Source organism: Hyla sarda, chromosome 11, assembly GCF_029499605.1.
Source record: "Hyla sarda isolate aHylSar1 chromosome 11, aHylSar1.hap1, whole genome shotgun sequence".
Taxonomy (NCBI): domain Eukaryota; kingdom Metazoa; phylum Chordata; class Amphibia; order Anura; family Hylidae; genus Hyla; species Hyla sarda.
The window spans coordinates 73,466,936-73,494,125 of NC_079199.1; the positions used below are offsets into that span (position 1 = coordinate 73,466,936).

At 41.2% G+C, this 27,190-nt stretch overlaps 1 protein-coding gene across 1 annotated transcript in view; it reads left to right on the forward strand.

Annotated features, from left to right (window-relative positions):
- The first annotated feature begins 605 nt into the window (after positions 1-605).
- Positions 606-27,190, forward strand: part of LRRC14B (leucine rich repeat containing 14B) — a 33,590-nt gene continuing 7,005 nt past the window's right edge. The window contains exon 1 of the mRNA XM_056545306.1: positions 606-1,510. Within this exon, the coding sequence (XP_056401281.1) occupies positions 606-1,510 (905 nt within the window). The remainder of the gene's footprint in view (positions 1,511-27,190) is intronic.

Below are 27,190 nucleotides of genomic sequence, written 5' to 3' on the forward strand. Positions count from 1 at the left end.
TTAATTCCCCCAAAAAACAGACCCTAGGGAGGTACAGTTTTATAGACCTATCGCCCTATTGAATACCGAAAAAAAAATTCTAAACTTCTCACACTACGAATTAAACCTAGTATGAATTATATTATAGACCGAGATCAGGCAGAGTTTATGAAAAACAGAACTGAACAGGAAAATATCAGAAGAGTCTTTTCAATTGGGTGAAGGTCCATCCCGCTCATCCTGTCTTTTAGATGCTGCTAAAGCATTTTACAGGGTGGAGTGGGGCTTTTTATGGAAAGCTATGAAATATTTTGTCATTGAAACCAAATTTATAAATTGGGTCAAGGTTTTATATTTTAAACAGTAAAGAAATTGAATATATTACAGCTGTTTCCTTCTTCATAGAAATCTGTATACTAATTTTTATAAGTGTCTGCTACTATCCCCAGGAAAACAGAATTTCTGGCTGACTAATCATATTGTAAAATTGAGCCTGACAGGCTGGAGGTTGTCCTCTCCCAACAAATTCCAGTGTCAGCTGCAACTAAAAATAAAGCATCATGACACGGTGAGAAGAGAGCAACAAAACAGCGACCAAGACAAGAAGGGAAAAGATCAGCAACAGCATGAAGACACTGAGATTGATCGGGGCAGAGAGCTTTATATCCAACCAGGAATATGCTAAAAAACATATCAGGAGTGTGGCACATAATCTATACCCACTGTTACTAAAGGCTTGTTACTTTCATGAAAAAGAGGAAATAATTGTTATGTTGGTTGAGAATTGGCCTCAACAGGATTTCAACTTTGGCAAACTACTCGGCAAAACACTGGACTATCCTGAAGATATCGGCCACTGGGCATGTCAACGTAGCTTGTCAGCTTGTCTGAAGGGCTTGAAGAACTATGTACTGAATCCCTCAACAACTTACTCAAAAAAGCTTAAAGTTGTAGACCTGACAACAATTCAAGACATTGAATTTCAGCCATGCCAATGTAAGAAATCATTGGGAAGATGGGCAAGAACAGAAATGGTTTCTCACCTTTGTTTTGAACTTCTGATAGAGTTGCAGAGATTTGATTTTGACCCATCCATATTTGACATTGACATAGATATCTTCTGTAATCTTTTCGTCACAGAGAAGAATTATGACATTGTGGTGCAAGCTTTACTTATGCGATGTCACTGCCCACTGAAGATAAGATGTGTGGATTTTAGGGCAGACAGTTTAGCTTTGAGAAAGCTTTTTTATATTTTAAAACTTGTTGAGCCCAATTCTATACACAAGTTAGAAATAGTTCACAATGTCCATTTAGAACTTTACCATCTTGAAGTACTTCTTAACAATCTCACTTTCCCTCAACTTAAGTCTCTCACTCTACCAACAAGAACATTTAATGTTACACATTATACACCAGAGGATGATGCTGTATTAAGTAACATTGGAGAGAAACTAAGCAACATGGCCCATCTGACTGAACTAAGTGTTTCATTCTCTACACTCACAGGAAGGCTGAGGAAGCTGCTCAGGTAAATTTCATTTATTTCATATACTGTATCTCAAACTAAACCTGAAATTTTAAGAAAAGTGACATTTAGCTAATTCTTATGGCTTCTGTTTCTTTCAGTGCACTTTTTGGTAAAAACATGTTATTTTTATCCTATAAGTGCATACAATTACAGTGATTTACCAATTTATATAGGTTATTATTAGTATGCTTAAAATTCTGACTGTATTAACACTCATTTTTGCGTGGTGATCTGTAGTTTTTACCGGTACCCTTTTAGATTTGATGGGACTTTTTGATGACTTTTAATTTTTAATATTTTTTTTTTGTATATGAAGTGACCCTAAAACTGAGCAATTTTGGACTTTAGTATTTTTTTTACGTTTACACGATTGTCTGTGCTTTTTCTTATATATTTTAATAGTTTAGATATTTCTGCTTGCTGCAATACCATAAATGTTTATTTTTGTTTACATTATTTTAAGATGGGATGTGATGATTCAAACGTTTAGTATGAATGGGGCTTCTAAACATTTATTTAGAAAAACAAATTTAAATGGGCACCGTCATGTTCAAAAACGTTTTATATGTTGTACATCCTGGCAAAACATTAAAGGGGTACTCCCGTGGAAAACTTTTTTTTTAAATCAACTGGTGCCAGAAAGTTAAACAGATTAGTAAATTACTTCTATTAAAAAAAAATCTTAATCCTTCCAGTACTTATTAGCTGTTGAATACTACAGAGGAAATTCTTTTCTTTTTGGAACAGTGCTCTCTGCTGACATCACAAGCACAGTGCTCTCTGCTGACATCTCTGTCCATTTTAGGAACTGTCCAGAGCAGCATATGTTTACCATGGGGATTTTCTCCTACTCTGGACAGTTCCTAAAATGGACAGAGATGTCAGCAGAGAGCACTGTGGTCATGATGTCAGCAGAGAGCTCTGTGTTCCAAAAAGAAAAGAATTTCCTCTGTAGTATTCAGCAGCTAATAAGTACTAGAAAGATTAAGATTTGTTTAAAGGACAACTGCAGCGGCATTACACTTATCCCCTATCCACAGGATAGGGCATAAGTGTTTGATCGTGGCGAGTCCAACCGCTAAGGCGCGTAGCGTCGACCTAGAGGTCAACGGTGATGCCCCGTCTCCTCCCCGTCCCCATACAGTTCTATGGGGGATGCGGGGAGGCATGAATGCTGCCTCCCCGCCTCTCCCATAGAGATGTATGGAGGAGGCGTGCCGGCCGCAACGTCATGCGATCAAACACTTGAGGCTCTTGAGGATAGGGGATAAGTGTTTGTAACGCTGCAGATGTCCTTTAATAGAAGTAATTTACAAATCTGTTTAACTTTCTGGCACCAGTTGATTTAAAAAAAAAAAAAAAGTTTTCCCCCGGAGTACCCCTTTAAAGGCATGCTGGGAATTCTGGTTTTGCAACAACTGGAGGCAACATTGTTCTGAAACACTGTTCTGGTCTAATTTGCTATAACACACAATGTATGAAAAGCTCTATATAAAACATTTTAAAAAATGGCCATCTTTTAGACCTAAATATACAAAAAAGACACAACCATGACATACTTGATAAGTTGGCTATAGGTAGTATGGGTGAATGTTGGGAAGTTTAAAAAAAAATGAAGACCCTTTCAGAAATGTCCCTGCCACAAGGGATGTCTGCATTTTCACCCCTCCGAAGTTGTTGAGAGGAATACATTTTGAATATGTTAAGTTGTTGATCAATAAGATATGGGGTAAGCAGTTGAATATTGGCTTTGGTTTATTTTAGAGGGAGGGGGGATTAGGATTGCAGGTTACCTATCTATTTCCACAATTGGCTGGTGCTAAATGTTATAGTGCATGGTTAGTATCAGTGGTTTGGTTTTTATTATTGTGCCAATGGATAGTATAATGATTTTTCAAAATTTTTAATGACATTGGCCCACATTTATCATTGTCTTTAGGCAGTTTTTTTGTCTAAAAAAAGGAGCAAGCAGGGTTTTTTGCGCCATTTTTTGCCCCTTTTTGTTTATACATTTCTGCTGATTTTGAATGGCAATCCACTGCTTTTGGCAATAGACATGATATGGAAGGGTTTTATCAACTGCACCTTTTTGTGAAAAGGACCAAAAAAGGCGCAAAGCCACTGAAAAGTCTCTAAAACAACACCAGCCCAGACATGGTGTAGCTTTTTGGTGTATGTGAAGAGAGAAATTTCAGAAAATGTGACCTGCACAAAATTTATCAAATGCGCTTTGACCATTTAATACATTTGGTGCCCCTACACATTACCTGCACACAAAAAAAGTGTAAAAAAATGCTTCACTTACACTACAATGATAAATGTGGGCCATTGTGTCTGGTACTTTTTTGATGGCGTGAATTAGGTCAAATGTATAGGATTTCATCTATAGGATTGGAATCCTGGTTTGGGGCTTGGATTGAAGGTGAATGGAAGTTTTGGGAGCGTTACAGGGTTCCGGCCTAAAATATTAAAATGTTGTACTCATGGTGATGGATTCCTCACCATAGGGACAAATTTACCAATATCAGTACAAAAATGTATATGGTCAGTATTCAAATTTTTTAATAGGTTTGAAATCCATTTTGGTCTTGTAAACTATAAAAAAAAAAAGTGTAATAGTTTCTAAATAATACTATTTTTTTTAAATCAAATGAAGAAGTAGAGTTAGTTTTTTCTGTCTGCCCACTGTGCTCTCTGTTCACATCACTGTCTGTCTCTTGACCAGTGAAAAGTATGATCAAATGCACAGAGCAAACCTCTCAAGCGCTTCCAAAATCCAGAGACAGATCAAGATGTCAGCACAGAGCACTATTTGCATACCTAAAGAAACGTACCCTGTCTATGCACTTTAACCCCTTAAGGACGCAGGACGTAAATGTACGTCCTGGTGCGGTGGTACTTAACGCACCACGACGTACATTTTCGTCCTGTACATAACGGCGGGCATCGGAGCGATGCCCATGTCATGCGCGGCTGATCCCGGCTGCTGATCGCAGCCAGGGACCCGCCGGCAATGGCCGACGCCCACGATCTCGCGGGTGTCCGCCATTAACCCCTCAGATGCCGGGATCAATACAGATCCCGGCATCTGCGGCAGTACGCAATTTCAATGAATGATCTGATCGTCCGCACTGCTGCGGGGATCCGATCATTCAGAACGCCGCACGGAGGTCCCCTTACCTCCCTCTGTCCGGCTCCCGGCATCTTCTGCTCTGGTCTGAGATCGAGCAGACCAGAGCAGAAGATAACCGATAACACTGATCTGTTCTATGTCCTATACATAGAACAGATCAGTATAGTCCCCTATGGGGACTATTCAAGTGTAAAAAAATATTTAAAAAAATTTAAAATTAAAAGTAAAAAAAAGGGAAAAATCCCCTCCCCCAATAAAAAAGTAAAACGTCAGTTTTTTCCTATTTTACCCCCAAAAAGCGTAAAAAATAAATTTAATAGACATATTTGGTATCGCTGCGTGCGTAAATGTCCGAACTATTAAAATAAAATGATCCCGTACGGTGAACGGCGTGAACGTTAAAAAAAAAAAAGTCCAAAATTGCTACTTTTTTAATACATTTTATTTAAAAAAAATTATAAAAAATTTATTAAAAGTTTTTTACATGCAAATGTGGTATCAAAAAAAGTACAGATCATGGCGCAAAAAATGAGCCCTCACACCGCCGCTTATACAGAAAAATTAAAAAGTTATAGGTCATCAAAATAAAGGGATTATAAACGTACTAATTTGGTTAAAAAGTTTGTGATTTTTTTAAGCACAACAATAATATAAAAGTATGTAATAATGGGTATCATTTTAATCGTATTGACCCTCAGAATAAAGAACACACGTAATTTTTACCGTAAATTGTACGGCGTGAAAACGAAACCTTCCAAAATTAGCAAAATTGCGTTTTTCTTTTTAATTTCCCCACAAAAATAGTGTTTTTTGGTTGCGCTATACATTTTATGATATAATGAGTGATGTCATTACAAAGCCCTCATACTAGTCTGGCGATGAAAATATAAAAGAGTTATGATTTTTAGAAGGCGAGGAGGAAAAAACGAAAACGTAAAAATGTAATTGTCTGAGTCCTTATGGCCAAAATGGGCTGAGTCCTTAAGGGGTTAATGCATCACAACGTACAATTGGGGTGACACACTGTCCTAAAAAAATGTCATCATGTAATCTCCTTAATACAGTGGTCACACACTTTTACAAACATCATGCTCATGTCATTTCCTTTCTAATGACATTACACACTGTATCAAAATGTATCCTTATGTCATCTCCTTACTACTGTTATAACACTCTGTTTGAACCCCCTTCCTTATAAAATCTCCTTCCTACTGTGATATTATAGAGTAATAATCCTCAACTTCCTGTAAACTCTTTATTACAGGGGTTACACATTGTTACAAACCTCCTCCTCATGTAATCTCCTTACTACTTGGGTGACACACTGTAACAAACCTCCTTCACACGTTATGTCCTTACTACTTGGGTGACAAACTGTGAAAAAAAAACTCCTTATGGTGTAATCTCCTTACAACTGGGGTGAAACACTGTAACAAACCTCCTCCTCATGTAATCCCTTTACTACTTGGGTGACAAACTCTAAAAAAAAAAAAAAAAATACTCCATATGGTGTAATCTCCTCACAACTGGGGTGAAACACTGTAACAAACCTCATCCTCATGTAATCTCCTTACTACTGGGGTGACACACTGTAACAAACCTCATCCTCATGTAATCTCCTTACTACTGGGGTGACACACTGTAACAAACCTCCTCTTCATGTAATCTCCTTACTACTGGGTTGACACACTGTAACAAACCTCCTCCTCATGTAATCACCTTACTACTGGGTTGACACACTGTAACAGACCTCATTCTCATGTAATCTCCTTACTACTGGGGTGACACACTGTAACAAACCTCATCCTCATGTGATCTCCTTACTACTGGGGTGACACACTGTAACAAACCTCCTCTTCATGTAATCTCCTTACTACTGGGTTGACACACTGTAACAAACCTCCTCTTCATGTAATCTCCTTACTACTGGGTTGACACACTGTAACAGACCTCATCCTCATGTAATCTCCTTACTATTGGGGTGACACACTGTAACAAACCTCCTCCTCATGTAATCTCCTTACTACTGGGGTGACACACTGTAACAGACCTCATCCTCATATAATCTCCTTACTACTGGGGTGACACACTGTAACAAACCTCCTCATTATGTAATCGTCTTACTACTGGGGTGACACACTGTAACAGACCTCATCCTCATGTAATCTCCTTACTACTGGGGTGACACACTGTAACAGACCTCCTCCTCATGTAATCTACTTACTATTGGGGTGACACACTGTAACAAACCTCCTCCTCATGTAATCTCCTTACTACTGGGGTGACACACTGTAACAGACCTCATCCTCATGTAATCTCCTTACTACTGGGGTGACACACTGTAACAGACCTCATCCTCATGTAATCTCCTTACTACTGGGGTGACACACTGTAACAAACCTCCTCTTCATGTAATCTCCTTACTACTGGGTTGACACCCTGTAACAAACCTCCTCTTCATGTAATCTCCTTACTACTGGGTTGACACACTGTAACAGACCTCATTCTCATGTAATCTCCTTACTACTGGGGTGACACACTGTAACAAACCTCCTCATTATGTAATCGTCTTACTACTGGGGTGACTCAAAGTAACAAACATCCTCCTCATGTAATCATTACTAATAGGGGACACACTTTTAAACATTGTGTGTAGATAATCTCCTTTAAATTGTAGTGTTACACTTAAAAAAAAAAAAAACAACAGCACTATTTTACCTGACAGGATAACAAGTAACATCATTAGCACAAATGATAGGATTACCATCCACTAACAGACATAGGGGGATTACATACACAATTTATCAGACAATAGCACACAGAGAGGGATTAGATACACAGCTCCGCAGACAGATCACACATGAGATTAGATACTGGGGCTACCCTTACAGTGTAACACATGGGGGGATTAGATCTCCAGTTTGGGGATTACATACAAGGGCTCTTCAAAAAGTATCACACATAAGGTGTTTACATACACAATTCTTTAGACAGATCACCCATGGGGGTTTACAAACAGGGGATCAAAAAAAATGAATCACACGTTGGGGGATTACATATGTGGTGATTTGGGATGAGGGGTGAACAGGGGTGTTGCAGGGTAGTGTTGCTGGGTATAGGTTTAACCCTTAATTGTCGTGACACCAGGGTGGGTGTTTCCTCAATGTATATATACAGTGGGGATCAAAAGTTTGGGCATCCCAGGTAAAAATTTGTATTAATATGCATAAAGAAGCCAAGGAAAGATGGAAAAATCTCCAAAAGGCATCAAATTACAGATTAGACATTCTTATAATATGTCAACAAAAGTTAGATTTTATTTCCATCATTTAAACTTTCAAAATAAAAGAAAACAAAAGAAATGGCGTCTGCAAAAGTTTGGGCACCCTGCAGACTTTATAGCATGCACTCCCCCCTTTGCAAACCTGAGACCTCTCAGTGTCATGGATTGTTCTCAATCATCATCTGGGAAGACCAGGTGATGTCAATATCAAAGGTTTTAAATGCCCAGACTCATCTGACCTTGCCCCAACAATCAGCACCATGGTTTCTTCTAAGCAGTTGTCTAGAAATCTGAAACTGAAAATAGTTGACGCTCACAAAGCTGGAGAAGGCTATAAGAAGATAGCATAACGTTTTCAGATGTCAATATCCTCTGTTTGGAATGTAATTAAGAAATGGCAGGAACAGTGGAAGTTAAAGCAAGATCTGGAAGACCAAGAAAAATATCAGACAGGACAGCATGCAGGATTGTGAGAAAAACAATTCAAAACCCATGTTTGACTGCACAATCCCTCCAGAAAGATCTGGCCGACACTGGAGTTGTGGTACACTATTCCACTATAAAGAGATACTTGTACAACTATGGTCTTCCTGGAAGAGTCATCAGAAGAAAACTTCTTCTACATCCTCACCACAAAAATCAACATTTGAACTTTGCAAATGAACATATACACAAGACTGATGCATTTTAGAAACAAGTTCTGTGGACCGATGAGGTTAAAATTGAACTTTTTGGCCGGAATGAGCAAAGGTACGTTTGGAGAAGAAGGGGAACAGAATTTACTGAAAAGAACCTCTGTCCAACTGTTAAGCATTGGGGTGGATCAATCATGCTTTGGGGTTGTATTGCAGCCAGTGGCACAGGGAACATCTCACGAGTAGAAGGAAAAATGGATTCAATAAAATTTCAGCAAATTTTGGATGCTAACTTGATGCCATCTGTGAAAAAGCTGAAGTAAGAGAGAGGATGGCTTCTACAAATGGATAATGATCCTAAACACACCTCGAAATCCACGGGGGATAACATCAAGAGGTGTAAACTGAAGGTTTTGCCATGGCCTTCAGAATCTCCTGATCGCAACATAATTGAAAATCTATGGAAAGACCTTAAAAGAGCAGTGCGTAACAGACAGCCCAGAAATCTCAAAGAACTGGAAGACTTTTGTAAGAAAGAATGGGCAAAGATACCTCAAACAAAAACTGAACGCCTCTTGGCTGGCTACAAAAAGCATTTACAAGCTGTGATACTTGCCAAAGGGGGCAGTGCATGCTATAAATTTTGCAGGGTGCCCAAGCTTTTGCAGACGCCATTTTTTTGTTTTCTGTTATTTTGAAAGTGTCAATGATGGAAATAAAATCTAACTTTTGTTGACATATTATAGGACTGTCTAATCTGTAATTTGATGCCTTTTGGAGATGTATCCATCTTTCCTTGGCTTCTTTATGTACATTAATACAAATTTTTACCTGGGGTGCCCAAACTTTTGATCCCCACTGTATATCCTACCACCACCCGTCCCAGGAACGATAGGGAGGAATAAAGGATTGTCCACAGCCGGAATTGTATTGAACTTGAAATAACTTTACTGCAGCTTTTATGCAGGATGCAATTAACAAATGTTTTTACAAGAGGACCGGAATTTAGGCTCCTCACAGGTTGTCTGGGACCTTGTAGGGAATAAGCTTTGAATTTTTGCTTTACGCTGTTCCACTGAATTTAGGGGTATATTATAGGTTCAGTAGTCACGTGGGATTTTAGGATGGAGTTGGATAAACTCACGGTTCAGTATGCAGCTGAAATTGGTAGGCTTCAGGCCTAATTTGCTTGTAGAATTACACAGTGCTCCGCTCGCAGTCATACCCCGGAGGAAAGAGAGCGATCATTGGATACAGCGCCCTTATATCTGAAGGGGGCAGGCTCAAAGCTTATTGGTTTCCCAAACCTTTCAGTCCTAATACAAAGGATTGTGGATATAACACGTGAACTCATCACATGACCCGAAGGTCCTTAACCTCAAATATAACACAAATATCATTGATCACGTGACCTAAGGTCCTGTACATTACTTACACTACATTATACCATATTAAAATATACAATTTTAAGAACACTAGGAGGCGACTAGGGGTTAACCCACCAGGAGAGCCCTATCAGCTTGAGGAACTCTGACTATGGGGACTTAAAACCAAAGGTACGGGACCGAGTCCAGTATCGGGACAGCACACATACAAAGCTCTTCCGATAGATCAAAAATGAAAAGAGTCTCAGTAAGTAGTTGTCTCTTCCATCTCTTCACCTCTGTGGTCCTGAATGAACAATAGTTTTATTGTGAGGTTTCCAAAATTTTATCATAGAAGACCCTTGTAGTGCAGTAGCAGTGGCATGTGAACATTGGGGGAGGGAGCAGCACTCCTCCATCAGGATGAATTAAGCTGAAAAACAGCAACAATGGGGGGACATTTATCAAGGTATTTAGAGCCTTTTTTTGCTTACAAAAGTCGCACATGTGCCTATGCATTTTTTTGTGCAACTTTTGTAGGTAAGCAAAAAGTTAGAAACAAATTTCAGTTCTCACTTTGCAGTGGTCAAGTATTCATGATGTGTGAAAGTCGCACGTAGGCAAATAAAAGTCGCAAACCTTCTTTAAAATGTCGCAAGTGAATTTAAAAAGTCGCCGCCCCTCATCTCCCCCACCAGCGCTCATCTCTCCCCCGCGGCTAATCTCTCCCCTGCCGCTCAACTCTCCCCCCCAACTTGCCACCGCTCATCTCTCTCTCCCTCTCCCACCGCCGTTCATCTCTCCTCCGGCGTTCATCTCTCCACCGCCGCCACGGTGAACAGTGGCGGGGGGAGATGAGCGGTGGCGGGGTGGCAGTGATGGCGGGGGGGAGGCATGAGTGGCGGCGGCGGGGAGATGAGGGGCCGAGACCAACTGGCCAATGACGGCACCACCTGGAAAATATGAAATTACAGTGACCCCCCCGACCTACGATGGCCCCGACATATGATGAAATCGACATACGATGGCCTCTCAGAGGCCATCGCATGTCGATGTCAGCATCGACATACAATGCTTTTTTATGTCGGGGCCATTGCATTAAGTGCTATCCGGCAGCGCCAAATGCTTAAGCTGCTGCCGGATAGCAGCTTATTGTTCCCCGTGTGGTGCGGTAAATATTACTTACCCCTCCACCATGCTCCGGGGTGCCCTCGGGGTCCAGCGCTGGTCTTCCGGTGTCTTCTCGGCCCTCTCCGATGACGTCAATACGCTGCTGCGCATGTCATCCAATAGGAATGGCGTACGCAGCGGCGTAATGATGTCGCTACGCAGGCCCCGTAAGGCCTTGCGGAAGACAGAAGAGGACCGAAGAAGACAGAAGAGGACCGGAGAAGACAGCAGAGGACAGGAGAAGAGAGCGGAGAGCCCAGCGGAGGCCGGGGTCACCATCGGGAGCGGCGGGGACAGGTGAGTACAGCTTCCTATACTTTACATTGCACGAATCCCTCAACATACGATGGATTCGACAAACGATGGCTTGTTTGGAACGAATTACCATGGTATGTTGAGGGACCACTGTACAGTGTAGTTTCAAAAGGAAGAGGGTCCTGTGACACATCAAACTTATTGGGAATTTCACAAGAAAAACAATGATGTACTTGGTTTTAACGTAACGTTATTCTTTCATGAGTTATTTACAAGTTTCTGACCACTTATAAAATGTGTTCAATGTGCTGCCCATTGTGTTGGATTTTCAATGCAACCCTCTTCTCCCACTCTTCACACACTGATAGCAACACCGCAGGAGAAATGCTAGCACAGGCTTTGTAAATACGCATGGCGCGCTCTCACTTCGGAACCCTGTCGTATTTCATGGCAGCAGTTTAAGGCCACATATGGGGTATTTCTGTACGGAGAAATTGCCTAACAAATTTTGGGGGGCTTTTTCTCTTTTAACTCCTTATGAAAAGGTAAAGTTGGGGTCTACTCCAGCATGTTATTGTAAAATTTTCAAATTTTTTACACTAACTTGCTGGTGTTGCCCCATCCTTTTCATGATAAAAGGAAAAAGAGACCCCCAAAATTTGTAACGCAATTTCTTCTGAGTACGGAAATACCCCATATGTGGACGTAAAATGGTCTGTTCGCGCACAACAAGGCTCAGGAGTGAGAGCGCCATGTACATTTGAGGTGATTTGCACAGGGGTGGCGTATCCTTACAGTGGTTCTGACATAAACACACAAAAAAATAACACCCACATGTGACCCCATTTTGGAAACTACACCCCTTAATGAACATAACAAGGGGTATAGTGAGCCTTACCTACCCACAGGTGTTTGAAGAAGTTGGACTTGAAAATTACATTTTTTTTTCACTTCAAAGCTGGTGTTATCCAAAATTTTTCATTTTCACAAGGTGTAATAGGAAAAAGCCCCCCATAATTTGTAACACCATTTCTTCTGAGTAAGGAAATACCCCATATGTGGATGTAAAGTGCTCCGCTGGTGCACTACAGGGCTCAGAAGAGAAGGAGCGCCATTGGGCTTTTGGAGAGAGAATTTGGCTGGAATTGAAGGCCATGTGCGTTTACAAAGCCCCCATGGTGACAGAATGGTGGAACACACACACGTGACCCATTTTTGAAACTACACCCCTCAAAGAATGTAATAAGGGGTGCAGTGAGCATTTACACACGAAAAGTGTCTGACAGATTTTTGGAACAGTGGTCCGTGAAAATGAAAAATTTAATTTTTCATCTGCACAGCCCACTGCTCCAAAAGTCTGTCAAATGCCAGTGGGGTGTAAATGCTCACTGCACCCCTTATCACATTCCGTAAGGGGTGTAGTTTCCAAAATGGGGTCACATGTGCGGGGGGGTCCACTGTTCTGATAGCATGGTGGCTTTGTAAACGCACACGGCCCCTGTCTTCCATTCAAAACAAATTCTCTCTCCAAAAGCTCAATGGCATTCCTTCTCTTCTGAGCATTGTAGTTCACCCGCAGAGCCCTTTACATCCACATATGGGGTATTTCCATACTCAGAAGAAATGGGGTTACAAAGTTTGCCATAACCTCTTGTAAAAATGGTAAATTTGGGGGGGAAAACAGCATATTAGTGGAATTATTTTTATTTACACATCAAACCTATGGGATGTTAAGGCTCACTGTATCCATTGTTACGTGCCTTGAGGGGTGTAGTTTCTAAAATAGTATGCCATGTGTTTTTTTTTGTTTTTTGTTTTTTTGCTGTTATGGCACCACAGGGGCTTCCTAATGTCACATGCCCCCCAAAAACCATTTGAGCAAAATTGTCTTTCAAAAACCCAAATGTGGCTCCTTCTCTTCTGAGCATTGTGGTGCGCCAACAGAGCACTTTATGTCCACATATGGGGTATTTCCATACTCAGAAGGAATGGGGTTACAAATTTTGGGGGGCATTTTCTCCTATTACCTCTTGTAAAAATGGTAAATTTGGGGAAAAAACTGCATTTTAGTGAAAGAAAAAAATTTCATTTACACATCCGACTTTCAGCAGGCATACCGATCCGGTCCCCAACCGGCTAGCGATGGGGACCGGAATTCCCACGGGCGTATCCATACGCCCTCAGTCCTTAAGGACTTGGGGTGCAGGGCGTATGCATACGCCCTGTGTCCTGAACAGGTTAAGGGGTTAACTAGGCTGTTCCTTAGTCTTTCTGCCAATAGTGCCACTCCTTTTGAAAATTCTATTTAAACTGTTGGTATTGAAATTACAAACAAGGGCAAACTACACTTACTTATTTTTGAATTTTTCGGTATTTACAGCTATGGCCATAAATGTTGGCACCCCTGAAATTTTTCTAGAAAATTAAGCATTTCTCACAGAAAAGGATGATTGACTACAAGAGAATCAAACAGGCAGAGCCTCCCATGGGACAGTACGTATAGGTAAAGAAATTATGGTCAAATACGGGAACAAGCGGTGAGGTATTATGCTCACCTTTTAGGGTTGTGTCACAGCCACAACCACTATGAATCGTCTTGTGTGATGTTTGCGGTGCCGCCTCCCGGAATCGGATCCTGGATGGTCCAATACGATCAGAATGTAGCAGTAGTGAAGAAAAAAACAGGTTCCTCTGGCGCTATCCGCAGCAATAACAGGACTTCAATGGATTGTAATAACCAATACACTTCATTTGCCAATACAGACGCGTTTCGGGACCTAGTCCCTTTTTCAATGATACAAATCACTTCACAGAAAAGGATTGCAGTAACACATGTTTTGCAATACACATGTTTATTCCCTTTGTGTGTATTGAAGCTAAACAAAAAAGGGAGGAAAAAAAGCTAATTGGGCTGGACTAAATTATTGGCACCCTTAACTTAATATTTGGTGGCACACCCTTTGAAAAAATAACTGAAATCAGTTGCTTCCTATAACCATCAATAAGCTTCTCACATCTCTCAGCCAGAATGTTGGACCACTCTTCCTTTGCAAACTTCTCCATGTCTTTCTTATTTCCCAACAGCAATTTTAAGATCTGTGATTGATCTGTGATTGATGTGATTAAGATCTGGACTCATTGCTGGACACTTCAGAACTCTCCAGCGCTTTGTTGCCATCTATTTTTCGGTGCTTTTTGACATATATTTGTGGTCAGTGTCCTGCTGGAAGACCCAAGATCTCGGATGCAAACCCAGCTTTCTGACATTGGGCTGTACAGTGCGAACCAAAATCCATTGGTAATCCTCAGATTTCATGATGCCTTGCACACATTCAAGGCACTATGAAAAATAGGACTACCAGTGTCCAGGATGTGCTCTATAAAACTTAACTTTTAATGTCAAATTAAAGATAATAACAAGTGTCTAGTGTTATGACAAAAGTATGAATAACTCGGTCTAATTAAAGACACTAACAAGGTGTGTTCGGGACTCTGCAGGGCCCAGCCAGTCCCAAGTCACCTCTCACTAGAGGGTGCAGTTTAGTTGCACACCTATAGAGAATAGTAATCAAAAAACCCAACGCGTTTCTGCTCGCTTGTATATAGCGGGCGTCCACAGGGGGTATAAACGAAAGAATAAATCAATGACCGAGAGGATATGAAATGTATATTCAGTCATCCATATCCATCAACTGTTAAGAGAAAGGTACATCTCTATATATGCAAAATAAAGGAGTCAATTAAGTATACAATGACATCCATAGCATAATATATAAATAAATACAGTGACCCAGGAGCCTAAAAAGAAATTTCTATCCCTAATAAAACCTGCAAGATATAATGTATGCAAGGTATTTATTCCTGTGGGGAAGAAGAAAGCTGTCCCTAGGGTCACTTATGCACACAGAGATATGATGCAGTCGGCATAAACCAGGTCCACCTATAAAAGAAAAAAAAGACCATTTTGAGGGAACAGACCTGAAAAGAAAGCCCCACACTATACGCTGATAGTGTATAATTACTCACGGTTAGCCAAACTGTAAACTGTATGCAGGTGCAGTCCCGCTATCAGCGGGAGCCGGAGTTGTCCGGACGCTCTCTCCTCGTGTGGGGAGCGAAGGCGTCTGACGTCACATCCGTCGGCTATTCTGCTTATATGCAGCGCGGTGTGCACCGCCCCTATGACCCCAAAAGGGGCGTGCGATCGCATGTAAACAAAGACACGCCGCGCTGTCATTGTCAAGTAGCAGATGCCGATGTCTGTAGGTGTATTAGTTAAATAGTAGAAGAAAAGGTAAGGAATGGAGGAATTCAATTATTCTGGATACAAACTATAGATGGCGAGAAACCGAGGCATAGCTGACTGTCGCTCATGTATAACTGTCATTGTCGCAATTGACAGAGGGGGTCAGTATGCAGATGAACCTGGTGTAGGGACAATGCTATCAAAAATGCATTGTTCCAATCCAAGATTGGTGTATCTATGGACATCCCACAATCGGGGTATTAGGAACATATGTAATTGTAAAGAAATATCAAAACCCCTTACTGGGGCTATGATTATTAAATATACAGAGGATGAGATGGAGGCAAGAATCCAGACCACTCCACGGCAAGTTGTAATACTACTAATAATTGTAAAATAACCCTCAAAAAAAGGGGGTGAGGGTAAGATAGGATAGGGGGGGGGGGGAGGGCCGATCCTAACTGTCTATGGGGAGGGAGTGGGGATAGCGGGGCCCTAGGGATCCTGAACTCGCCCTAGTAAGCCCTGTAATCAGTCCCTAAACCTAGGCGGGGTGGCCGCCCTAAAAAGGGCGGTCCCGCACAGGAACCTCCTAGACTGTAACTGTTAGGCCCTGTGGATTAAAGGGTTCGGGTGATAGTTGACTCCTGTCAGACCAGCTACGGTCGTCCCTAACTACCTGGAAAACACCCGTGGGGAAGAGGTGTGGGGGTAGTGTAAATTATAAAAAAACATGCAAAATGGAGCTGCTCATTTAAACCTCTGGGAGATATCGAATCTAGGTGGTATATCCACCTACATTCTTTTTGTAGAATCAACCTGTCCAGGTTGCCTCCACGTACAGATGGAGTTACTTTTTCGATTGCTATAAATTTGATCTGGCTCAGGTCTCCTCTGTGTACTTCTATAGTATGTGTTGCCACCGGGGTGTCTCGTGCATTGCGTATGTCGCCCACATGTTCCAAAATTCTTTTTTTTAAAGGGCGAATGGTCTTTCCTACGTAAAGGAGCGGGCAGGTACACACAGCTACATAGATGACACCTGTAGAAGAGCAATTCATAAATTGTTTGATTTTGATCGAAGACTGTGGAACCATGGTACTTTTCAAGACATATTGGCATGCACGACAATGTCCGCATTGGAAACACCCCTGTGGAGGTTTAGAACTATTAAGCCAAGTATGTACCTGAGTGTCATTAGTGGAAAGATGACTATGTACCAAAAGGTCTCCCAAGCTTTTACCTCGTCTATAAGTTATCTGAGGTTTAGTGCCTACTAAGTCAAGGAGATCAGTGTCCATTCTTAGAATTTCCCAATGGCGGGAGATAATCTCCCGTATCGGAGCAGCCATTTTATCAAAAGTTCCAATTATTCTCACTTGATGTGAGTGATTGGATTCTCGTGTTTTTGGAGTTAGTAGTTCCGTGCGTGGTCTGGATGCTGCCTCTCTGTATGCCTGTTTTATAATGTATTGTGGATAGCCTCTATCTCTGAATCTTGTAATCATATCTTGGGCCTCCACCTGAAAGTCCTGGGTTCTTGAACAGTTCCTCCTGAGGCGGAAGAACTGCCCCTTGGGGATCCCCCTTTTGAGGGGGCCCGGGTGGCAGCTCTCCCACCTCAGGAGGCTGTTAGTGGATGTATTTTTGCGAAAAATTGTACTCTGCAAGGTATGGTCACTATCAATGAATATCTTGATGTCCAGGAACGCCAATTGTTTATCCTGAATCTCGTGAGTAAAGAGCAGTCCCAGACTGTTTTGATTAAGAGATTGTATTAATCGGGAAAAGTCATCTCTAGTCCCGTTCCATAAAACAAACACGTCGTCAATATACCTCAGCCAAATTATGGCTAAGTCACTAAAGTGTTCCCGCTCATCACAAAACAAAGTGGTCGCCTCCCACCAGCCCAGGGTGAGGTTCGCGTAACTGGGGGCACAGGGGCTCCCCATCGCGGTGCCCCTGAGCTGGTGGAAGAAGCGACCTTGAAAAAGAAAGTAATTTCTTGTAAGAGTAAAATGTAGCAACTGAAGTATTAACTGGTTTGAGCATAACCAGTTAATACTTCAATTGCTACATTTTACTCTTACAAGAAATTACTTTCTTTTTCAAGGTCGCTTCTTCCACCAGCTCAGGGGCACCGCGATGGGGAGCCCCTGTGCCCCCAGTTACGCGAACCTCACCCTGGGCTGGTGGGAGGCGACCACTTTGTTTTGTGATGAGCGGGAACACTTTAGTGACTATATTGACGACGTGTTTTGACGTGTTTTGACGACTATATTGAGGTATATTGACGACGTGTTTGTTTTATGGAACGGGACTAGAGATGACTTTTCCCGATTAATACAATCTCTTAATCAAAACAGTCTGGGACTGCTCTTTACTCACGAGATTCAGGATAAAGAATTGGCGTTCCTGGACATCAAGATATTCATTGATAGTGACCATACTTTGCAGAGTACAATTTTTCGCAAAAAGACATCCACTAACAGCCTCCTGAGGTGGGAGAGCTGCCACCCGGGCCCCCTCAAAAGGGGGATCCCCAAGGGGCAGTTCTTCCGCCTCAGGAGGAACTGTTCAAGAACCCAGGACTTTCAGGTGGAGGCCCAAGATATGATTACAAGATTCAGAGATAGAGGCTATCCACAATACATTATAAAACAGGCATACAGAGAGGCAGCATCCAGACCACGCACGGAACTACTAACTCCAAAAACACGAGAATCCAATCACTCACATCAAGCGAGAATAATTGGAACTTTTGATAAAATGGCTGCTCCGATACGGGAGATTATCTCCCACCATTGGGAAATTCTAAGAATGGACACTGATCTCCTTGACTTAGTAGGCACTAAACCTCAGATAACTTATAGACGAGGTAAAAGCTTGGGAGACCTTTTGGTACATAGTCATCTTTCCACTAATGACACTCAGGTACATACTTGGCTTAATAGTTCTAAACCTCCACAGGGGTGTTTCCAATGCGGACATTGTCGTGCATGCCAATATGTCTTGAAAAGTACCATGGTTCCACAGTCTTCGATCAAAATCAAACAATTTATGAATTGCTCTTCTACAGGTGTCATCTATGTAGCTGTGTGTACCTGCCCGCTCCTTTACGTAGGAAAGACCATTCGCCCTTTTAAAAAAAGAATTTTGGAACATGTGGGCGACATACGCAATGCACGAGACACCCCGGTGGCAACACATATTATAGAAGTACACAGAGGAGACCTGAGCCAGATCAAATTTATAGCAATCGAAAAAGTAACTCCATCTGTACGTGGAGGCAACCTGGACAGGTTGATCCTACAAAAAGAATGTAGGTGGATATACCACCTAGATTCGATATCTCCCAGAGGTTTAAATGAGCAGCTCCATTTTGCATGTTTTTTTATAATTTACACTACCCCCACACCTCTTCCCCACGGGTGTTTTCCAGGTAGTTAGGGACGACCGTAGCTGGTCTGACAGGAGTCAACTATCACCCGAACCCTTTAATCCACAGGGCCTAACAGTTACAGTCTAGGAGGTTCCTGTGCGGGACCGCCCTTTTTAGGGCGGCCACCCCGCCTAGGTTTAGGGACTGATTACAGGGCTTACTAGGGCGAGTTCAGGATCCCTAGGGCCCCGCTATCCCCACTCCCTCCCCATAGACAGTTAGGATCGGCCCTCCCCCCCTATCCTATCTTACCCTCACCCCCTTTTTTTGAGGGTTATTTTACAATTATTAGTAGTATTACAACTTGCCGTGGAGTGGTCTGGATTCTTGCCTCCATCTCATCCTCTGTATATTTAATAATCATAGCCCCAGTAAGGGGTTTTGATATTTCTTTACAATTACATATGTTCCTAATACCCCGATTGTGGGATGTCCATAGATACACCAATCTTGGATTAGAACAATGCATTTTTGATAACATTGTCCCTACCTTTTCTTCTACTATTTAACTAATACGCCTACAGACATCGGCATCTGCTACTTGACAATGACAGCGCGGCATGTCTTTGTTTACATGCGATCGCACGCCCCTTTTGGCGTCATAGGGGCGGTGCGCGCCGCGCTGCATATAAGCAGAATAGCCGACGGATGTGACGTCAGACGCCTTCGCTCCCCACACGAGGAGAGAGCGTCCGGACAACTCCGGCTCCCGCTGATAGCGGGACTGCGCCTGCATACAGTTTACAGTTTGGCTAACCGTGAGTAATTATACACTATCAGCGTATAGTGTGGGGCTTTCTTTTCAGGTCCGTTCCCTCAAAATGGTCTTTTTTTCTTTTATAGGTGGACCTGGTTTATGCCGACTGCATCATATCTCTGTGTGCATAAGTGACCCTAGGGACAGCTTTCTTCTTCCCCACAGGAATAAATACCTTGCATACATTATATCTTGCAGGTTTTATTAGGGATAGAAATGTCTTTTTAGGCTCCTGGGTCACTGTATTTATTTATATATTATGCTATGGATGTCATTGTATACTTAATTGACTCCTTTATTTTGCATATATAGAGATGTACCTTTCTCTTAACAGTTGATGGATATGGATGACTGAATATACATTTCATATCCTCTCGGTCATTGATTTATTCTTTCGTTTATACCCCCTGAGGACGCCCGCTATATACAAGCGAGCAGAAACGCGTTGGGTTTTTTGATTACTATTCTCTATAGGTGTGCAACTAAACTGCACCCTCTAGTGAGAGGTGACTTGGGACTGGCTGGGCCCTGCAGAGTCCCGAACACACCTTGTTAGTGTCTTTAATTAGACCGAGTTATTCATACTTTTGTCATAACACTAGACACTTGTTACTATCTTTAATTTGACATTAAAAGTTAAGTTTTATAGAGCACATCCTGGACACTGGTAGTCCTATTTTTCATATTATTTATGCTGGATGGAACAATCGACACTAGGGGCACCGCGTAGATCCCCCTCTAATGTTCTACGTTTATATGTACACATTCAAGGCACCCAGTGCCAGAGGCAACAAAACAACCCCAAAACATCATTGACCCTCCACCATATTTCACTGTAGGTACTGTGTCCTTTTCTTTGTAAGCCTCATTCCATTTTCAGTAAACAGCAGAATGATGTGCTTTACCAAAAAGCTCTATCTTGTTCTCATCTCTCCACAAGACATTTTCCCAGAAGGATTTTGGCTTACTCAAGTTCATTTTGGCAAAATGTAGTCTTACTTTTTGTGTCTCTGTGTCCGCAGTGGGGTCCTCCTGGGTCTCCTGCCATAGCATTTCATTTCATTTAAATGTCGATGAATAGTTTGCGCTGGCCCTGATGCTCCCTGAGCCTGCAGGACAGCTTGAATATCTTTGGCACTTGTTTGGGGCTGCTTATCCACCATCTGGACTATCCTGTGTTGACACCTTTCATCAATTTTTCTCTTCCGTCCATACCCAGGGAGATTAGCTACAGTGCCATGGGTTGCAAACTTCTTGATAATGTTGCGCACTGTGGACAAAGGCAAATCTAGATCTCTGGAGATGGACTTGTAACCTTGAGATTGTTGATATTTTTCCACAATTTTGGTTCTCAAGTCCTTAGACAGTTCTCTTCTCCTCTTTCTGTTGTCCATGCTTAGACACACAATGCAAAGACTAAGTTAACTTCTCTCCTTTTTATCTGCTTTCAGGTGTGATTTTAATATTGCCCACACCTGATACTTGCCCCAGGTGAGTTTTTAAAGGAGCATCACATGCTTGAAACAATCTTTTTTTTTTTCCACAATTTTGAAAGGGTGCCAATAATTTTGTCCAGCCCATTTTGGGAGTTTAGTATGACATCATGTTCAATATGCTTTTTTCTGGTTTAGTTCCAATACACACAAAGGGAATAAAAATGTGTATAGCAAACATGTGTTACTGCAATACTTTTCTGTGGGAAATACTTAATTGTCTAGAAAAACTTCAGGGGTGCCAACATTTACGGCCATGACTGTGTATACAGGATCCTAAAAAAACAACAATTTAACCCCTTAAGGACCAAGCCCATTTTCACCTTAAGGACCAGAGCGTTTTTTGCACATCTGACCACTGTCACTTTAAGCATTAATAAGTCTGGGATGCTTTTACTTATGAATTTGATTCCGAGATTGTTTTTTCGTGACATATTCTACTTTAACATAGCAGTAAAATTTTGACGATACTTGCATCATTTCTTGGTGAAAAATTCCAAAATTTCATAAAAAATTTGAAAATTTTGCAATTTTCGAACTTTGAAACTATCTGTTTGTAAGGAACATAGACATACCAAATAAATTATATACTGATTCACATATACAAAATGTCTACTTTATCTTTGCATCATAAAGTTGACATGTTTTTACTTATGGAAGACACCAGAGGGCTTCAAAGTTCAGCAGCAATTTTCTAATTTTTCACAACATTTTCTAAATCTGAATTTTTCAGCGACCAGTTCAGGTTTGAAGTGGATTTGAAGGGCCTTCTTATTAGAAATACCCCACAAATGACCCCATTATAAAAACTGCACCCCTCAACGTATTCAAAATGACATTCAGTAAGTTTGTTAACCCTTTAGGTGTTGTAGACCCAGTTTTTGTATTTTTATAAGGGGTAAAAGGAGAGAAATCCCCCCAAAATATGTAACCCAATTTCTCTCGAGTAAGGAAATACCTCATATGTGTATGTAAAGTGTTTGATCGGCGCAGTATAGGGCTCAGAAGGGAAGGAGCGACAGTGGAATTTTGGAGAGTGAATTTTTCTGAAATGGTTTTCGGGGGGCATGTCACATTTAGGAAGCCCCTATGGTGCCAGAACAGCAAAAAAAAAAAATCCACGTGGCATACTATTATGGAAACTACACCCCTCAAGGAAGGTAACAAGTGGTACAGTGAGGCTTAAAACCCCACAGGTTTTTGACGACTTTTCGTTAAAGTCGGATGTGTAAATGATTTTTTTTTTCACTAAAATGCTGTTTTTCCCCCAAATTTTACATTTTTACAAGGGGTAATAGGAGAAAAAGCCCCCCAAAATTTGTTAGGCAATTTCTCCTGAGTACGAAAATACCCCATATGTTACCCTAAACTGTTGCCTTGAAATACGACAGGGCTCTGAAGTGAGAGAGCACCATGCGCATTTGAGGACTAAATAAGGGATTTGCATAAGGACGGAACTGGATGCAAGAATGACACTTGCCTCCGATACCAAAAATACCCTATGGCAGTGTTTCCCAAACAGGGTGCCTCCAGCTGTTGCAAAACTTCCAGCATGCCTGGAAAGTCAATCGCTGTTCGGCAATACTGGGAGTTGTCTTGCAACAGCTGGAGGCTCCGTTTTGAAAACAGTGTCATATAAGAAATTTTTTATTTGGGGGGAGGGGGGGCTGTGTAGTGGTATGTAGGGGTAAATGTATTTACTTTTTATTTTGTGTAATGTAGTATAGTGTGGTGTTTTTAGGGTACATTCACAGGGGGGGGGGGGTGCACAAACCTCCAGCTGTTGCAAAACTACCACTACCCTTTGGCTGTCCGTGCATGCTGGGGTTTGAAGTTATGCAACATCTGGAGGCACACTGGTTGCAAAACACAGAGTTTGTTACTTAACTCAGTGTTTCACAACCAGTGTGCCTCCAGCTGTTGCAAAACTACAACTCCCTGCATGTACGGTCTATCAGTGCATGCTGGGAGTTGTAGTTTGCAACAGCTGGAGGCACACTGGTTGCGAAACACTGTGTTAGGTAACAAACTTCACAACCAGTGTGCCTTCAGCCGTTGCAAAAACTACAACTCTCAGCATGCAGTAACAACTGAGGGCATGCTGGGACTTGTAGTTATGCAACAGCTGGAGGCATACTACTAACACTCCCAGCATGCCCTTTGGCTGTCCGTGCATTCTGGGGGTTGTAGTTATGCAACAGCTGGAGGCACACTGTTTGCAAAACACTGAGTTTGTTACTTAACTCAGTGTTTCCCAAAAAGGGTGCCTCCAGCTGTTGAAAAACTACAACTCCCTGCATGCCCAGACCGCCAAAAGACATGTTGGGAGTTAGTTTTGCAATATCTGGAGGGTCACAGTTTGGTGACCACTGTGCAGTGGTCTCCAAACTGTGGGCCTCCAGATGTTGCAAAACTACAACTCCCAGCATGGCCAGAAAGCCTTTTGCTGTCTGGGCTTGCTGGGAGTTGTAGTTTGGCAACTCCTGGAAAGCAGCAGTGAAGATCACTTACCGCTGATCTTCACTGCTGCGTCCACCGCTACCTCCGCTGGTCCCGCGCTGTCTGTCCAGATACCGCCACGGGTCCCGACACGATTGCCAGTCCCGGGACATGATCGCTGGTCCCGGGACCATCCGCCATCTTCCCCCCGCTCTGCCCCGACATCCAGGGGCGGGGCAGAGCGGGGATTTCACTTCTAACCTCCTGCCCCCCTCCTGCCATTGGTCGCTAGTCCTAACAACCAATGGCAGGGGTTTAGGAGAGAGGTGGCAGCTGCCACCTCGCTCCTATCACTCAGGATGGATCGGAGCGGTCTCTGACTGCTCCGATCATCCCTATTTTCCGGGCGATCGGGTCACCAGAGACCCGATCAGCCCGGAACCCCGCAAGTCATTGTCATTAGTCAGTGACTAACTGACTGACTAATGACAACGATTTGCAGCAGGGGACCAGTCTGATTGGTCCCCTGCTGCATAGTGTCATCGGTCAGCTGTCCAGGACAGCTGAGATGACGTTTCTATCACCATGCCAACGGACATGGTGATAGAAAATGTATTGGACGTGTATACACGTCCATTTGCGGGAAGGGGTTGAAAAATATATATTTAAAACTCCATTAAAAAATCACTTAAAACCATAAAAAAAAAATTGCACACAGTAACCCCGTAACAGGATGAGAAAGGCTTCTGCATAAGAAATTGCATGGGAACACAGCATTTGAACCCCTGCAATCAAACATGTTATCAACAAAGCTTTGGATAGGGGATAAGATATATTTGTGCTAAAATACCGTTAGAAGTGAAAATACTGAAATTTCTATGACAATTGATGACTCACGTCCCGGGAGCTGTGCAGTTCCTATGGGGATATTCTCCCATCATGCACAGCTCCCGGGACGTGACATCATCCTTGAGCAGTTAGACAGAAAATTTCAGAAGCTAATAACTATTGGAAGGATTAAGATTTTTTAATAGAAGTAATTTACAAATCTGTTTAACTTTCCTGAGCCAGTTGATATATATATATATAAAAAAAGGTTTTGCCTGGAATACCCCTTTAATACAATAATTCTTCTAGATTACGGTCCATTAAAAATTTACAAAAATAATGTAAATAAAAAAAATATTCTAAAAATATGTACTTGAAAAATATGTACTTGAAAATGAAAATTAAAAACCAATAAAACTGAGTAGCATGTTCAATAACAAAAGAATTATTATTTACCAAGCCTTTAACAATATATATATATATCCAATATTCCCTAAGTTTCAACTTCTCAACCAAAAAAATTCTATAGTGGTTTCGAAGTTAAGCATGATTTTTTTTGTTTGCTATTATTCAAGAATCTTGAACAGGCCCTTAGTGTAACCTATGGGACCTATAACACTGCAAAAAAAAAGTGGAAAAAAAAAGTTAATAAAGGTAATTTAACCCCTTCCCTAATAAAAGTTGGAATCACCCCCCTTTTCCCTTAAAAAAAAAATAAAACTGTGTAAATAAAAATAAATATATGTATTATCACCGCGTGTGTAAATGTTCCAACTATAAAAATATATTGTTAATTAAACCGCACGGTGTGCGTACGCACAAAAAAATTCCAAAGTCCAAAATAGCGTATTTTTGGTCACTTTTTATGTCATAAATAAATTAATAAAAAGTGATCAAAAAGTCTGATCAATGCAAAAATGGTACCGATAAAAACTTCAGAACACCGCGCAAAAAATCTGCCTTCATACCGGCCCTGTATGCATAAAAATAAAAAAGTTATAGGGGTCAGAAGATGTCAATTTTAAACGTATACATTTTCCTGCATGTAGTTATGATTTTTTTCAGAAGTACGACAAAATCAAACCTATATAAGTAGGGTATCATTTTAACCATATGGACCTACAGAATAATGATAAGGTGTCATTTTTACCGAAAAATGCACTGCGTAGAAACGGAGGCCCCCAAAATTAACAAAATTAAATTTTTTCTTCAATTTTGTCGCACAATGAATTTTTTTCTGTTTCGCCGTGCAATTTTTGGTAAAATGACTAATGTCACTGCAAAGTAGAATTGGTGGTGCAAAAAATAAGCCATAATATGGAATTTTATGTGCAAAATTGAAAGTGCTATGATTTTTAGAAGGTCATGAGGAAAAAATGAAAATGCAAAAACGGAAAAACGCTGAGTCCTTAAAGGGATACTCCGGTGAAAAACTTTTTTTTTTAAATCAACTGGTGCCAGAAAACAGATTTGTAAATTACTTCTATTAAAAAATCTTAATCCTTCCTGTACTTATTAGCTGCTGAAACACAGCTCTGTGTTTCAAACGGAAAATAATTTCCACTGTAGTATTCAGCAGCTAATAAGTACAGGAAGGATTAATATTTTTTAATAGAAGTAATTTACAAATCTGTTTAACTTTCTGGCACCAGTTGATGATTTAAAAAAAAAAAAAAAAAAAGTTTTTCACCGGGGTACCCCTTTAAGGGGATAAACTCTTGAACAATACAGAAGAAGTAAGGCAATGTCTTTACACAGTGACCCCCCCTAGAAAATAATAATTTTTACTAAGTAATGTACTATGACCATGCATTTGATTTGACTTTATACATTAAAAAAAAACTGTTTAAAAAACATACATATTCCAAAAGTGCTATCTTAAGGTAATTTACATTTCATATAAAAAGAGGGTCACTAAGGGTTACCAAGGAAACCACTAAACATAAGGTGAGGGTGTACAATTTTTCATATATTCTATCCATATTTGACCTGCAGTTTTCAAAATCAAAACCAAAATTTAAAAAAATGTAAGTACTGTATGTACACATTCAATCAACCAAATTAATACTAATTTATTCTTACATGCATTAGCCATTTTCAATCTTGTGACCTGAAAATAATATGCTTAAAAATTTGAACATGCTTTTTCCAAAATATAAATTGGTGGCAGTAATTTAAACATATTTGATATTGACTTTTAATTTTAAAAAATCTATATCCGTCCTGTACTTCTCATTTGCTGTATGCACCAACTGAAGTGTATGACCACAGTGCTTTCTGCTGACACCTATGTACATGTCAGGAACTGTATAGAGCGGAAGAAGTTAGCTATGGGAATTTGATCCTACTATGGACTATGGAGTGACTCCGCCAAAAATGACTTCTCCTTCCGAATGACAAGCCCCAGCATATCACAGGCAATATCCCCAGGCAGAACTAGAGATTATTGCATCCTTGTACCCAAAGAACCAGGCAACACCAGTCTTCAGGTATAAAATCAGAACTCTTTATTGTGGAACAAGAGTCTTCTTTTATAGGAAGGACATCACAGGGGGAAGGGTCAGTAAAGACAATACAGGTGACAGTGAATCTGGGAGATAATCGAATAAAGGTGATTAGCTCTCCCTATACAGTG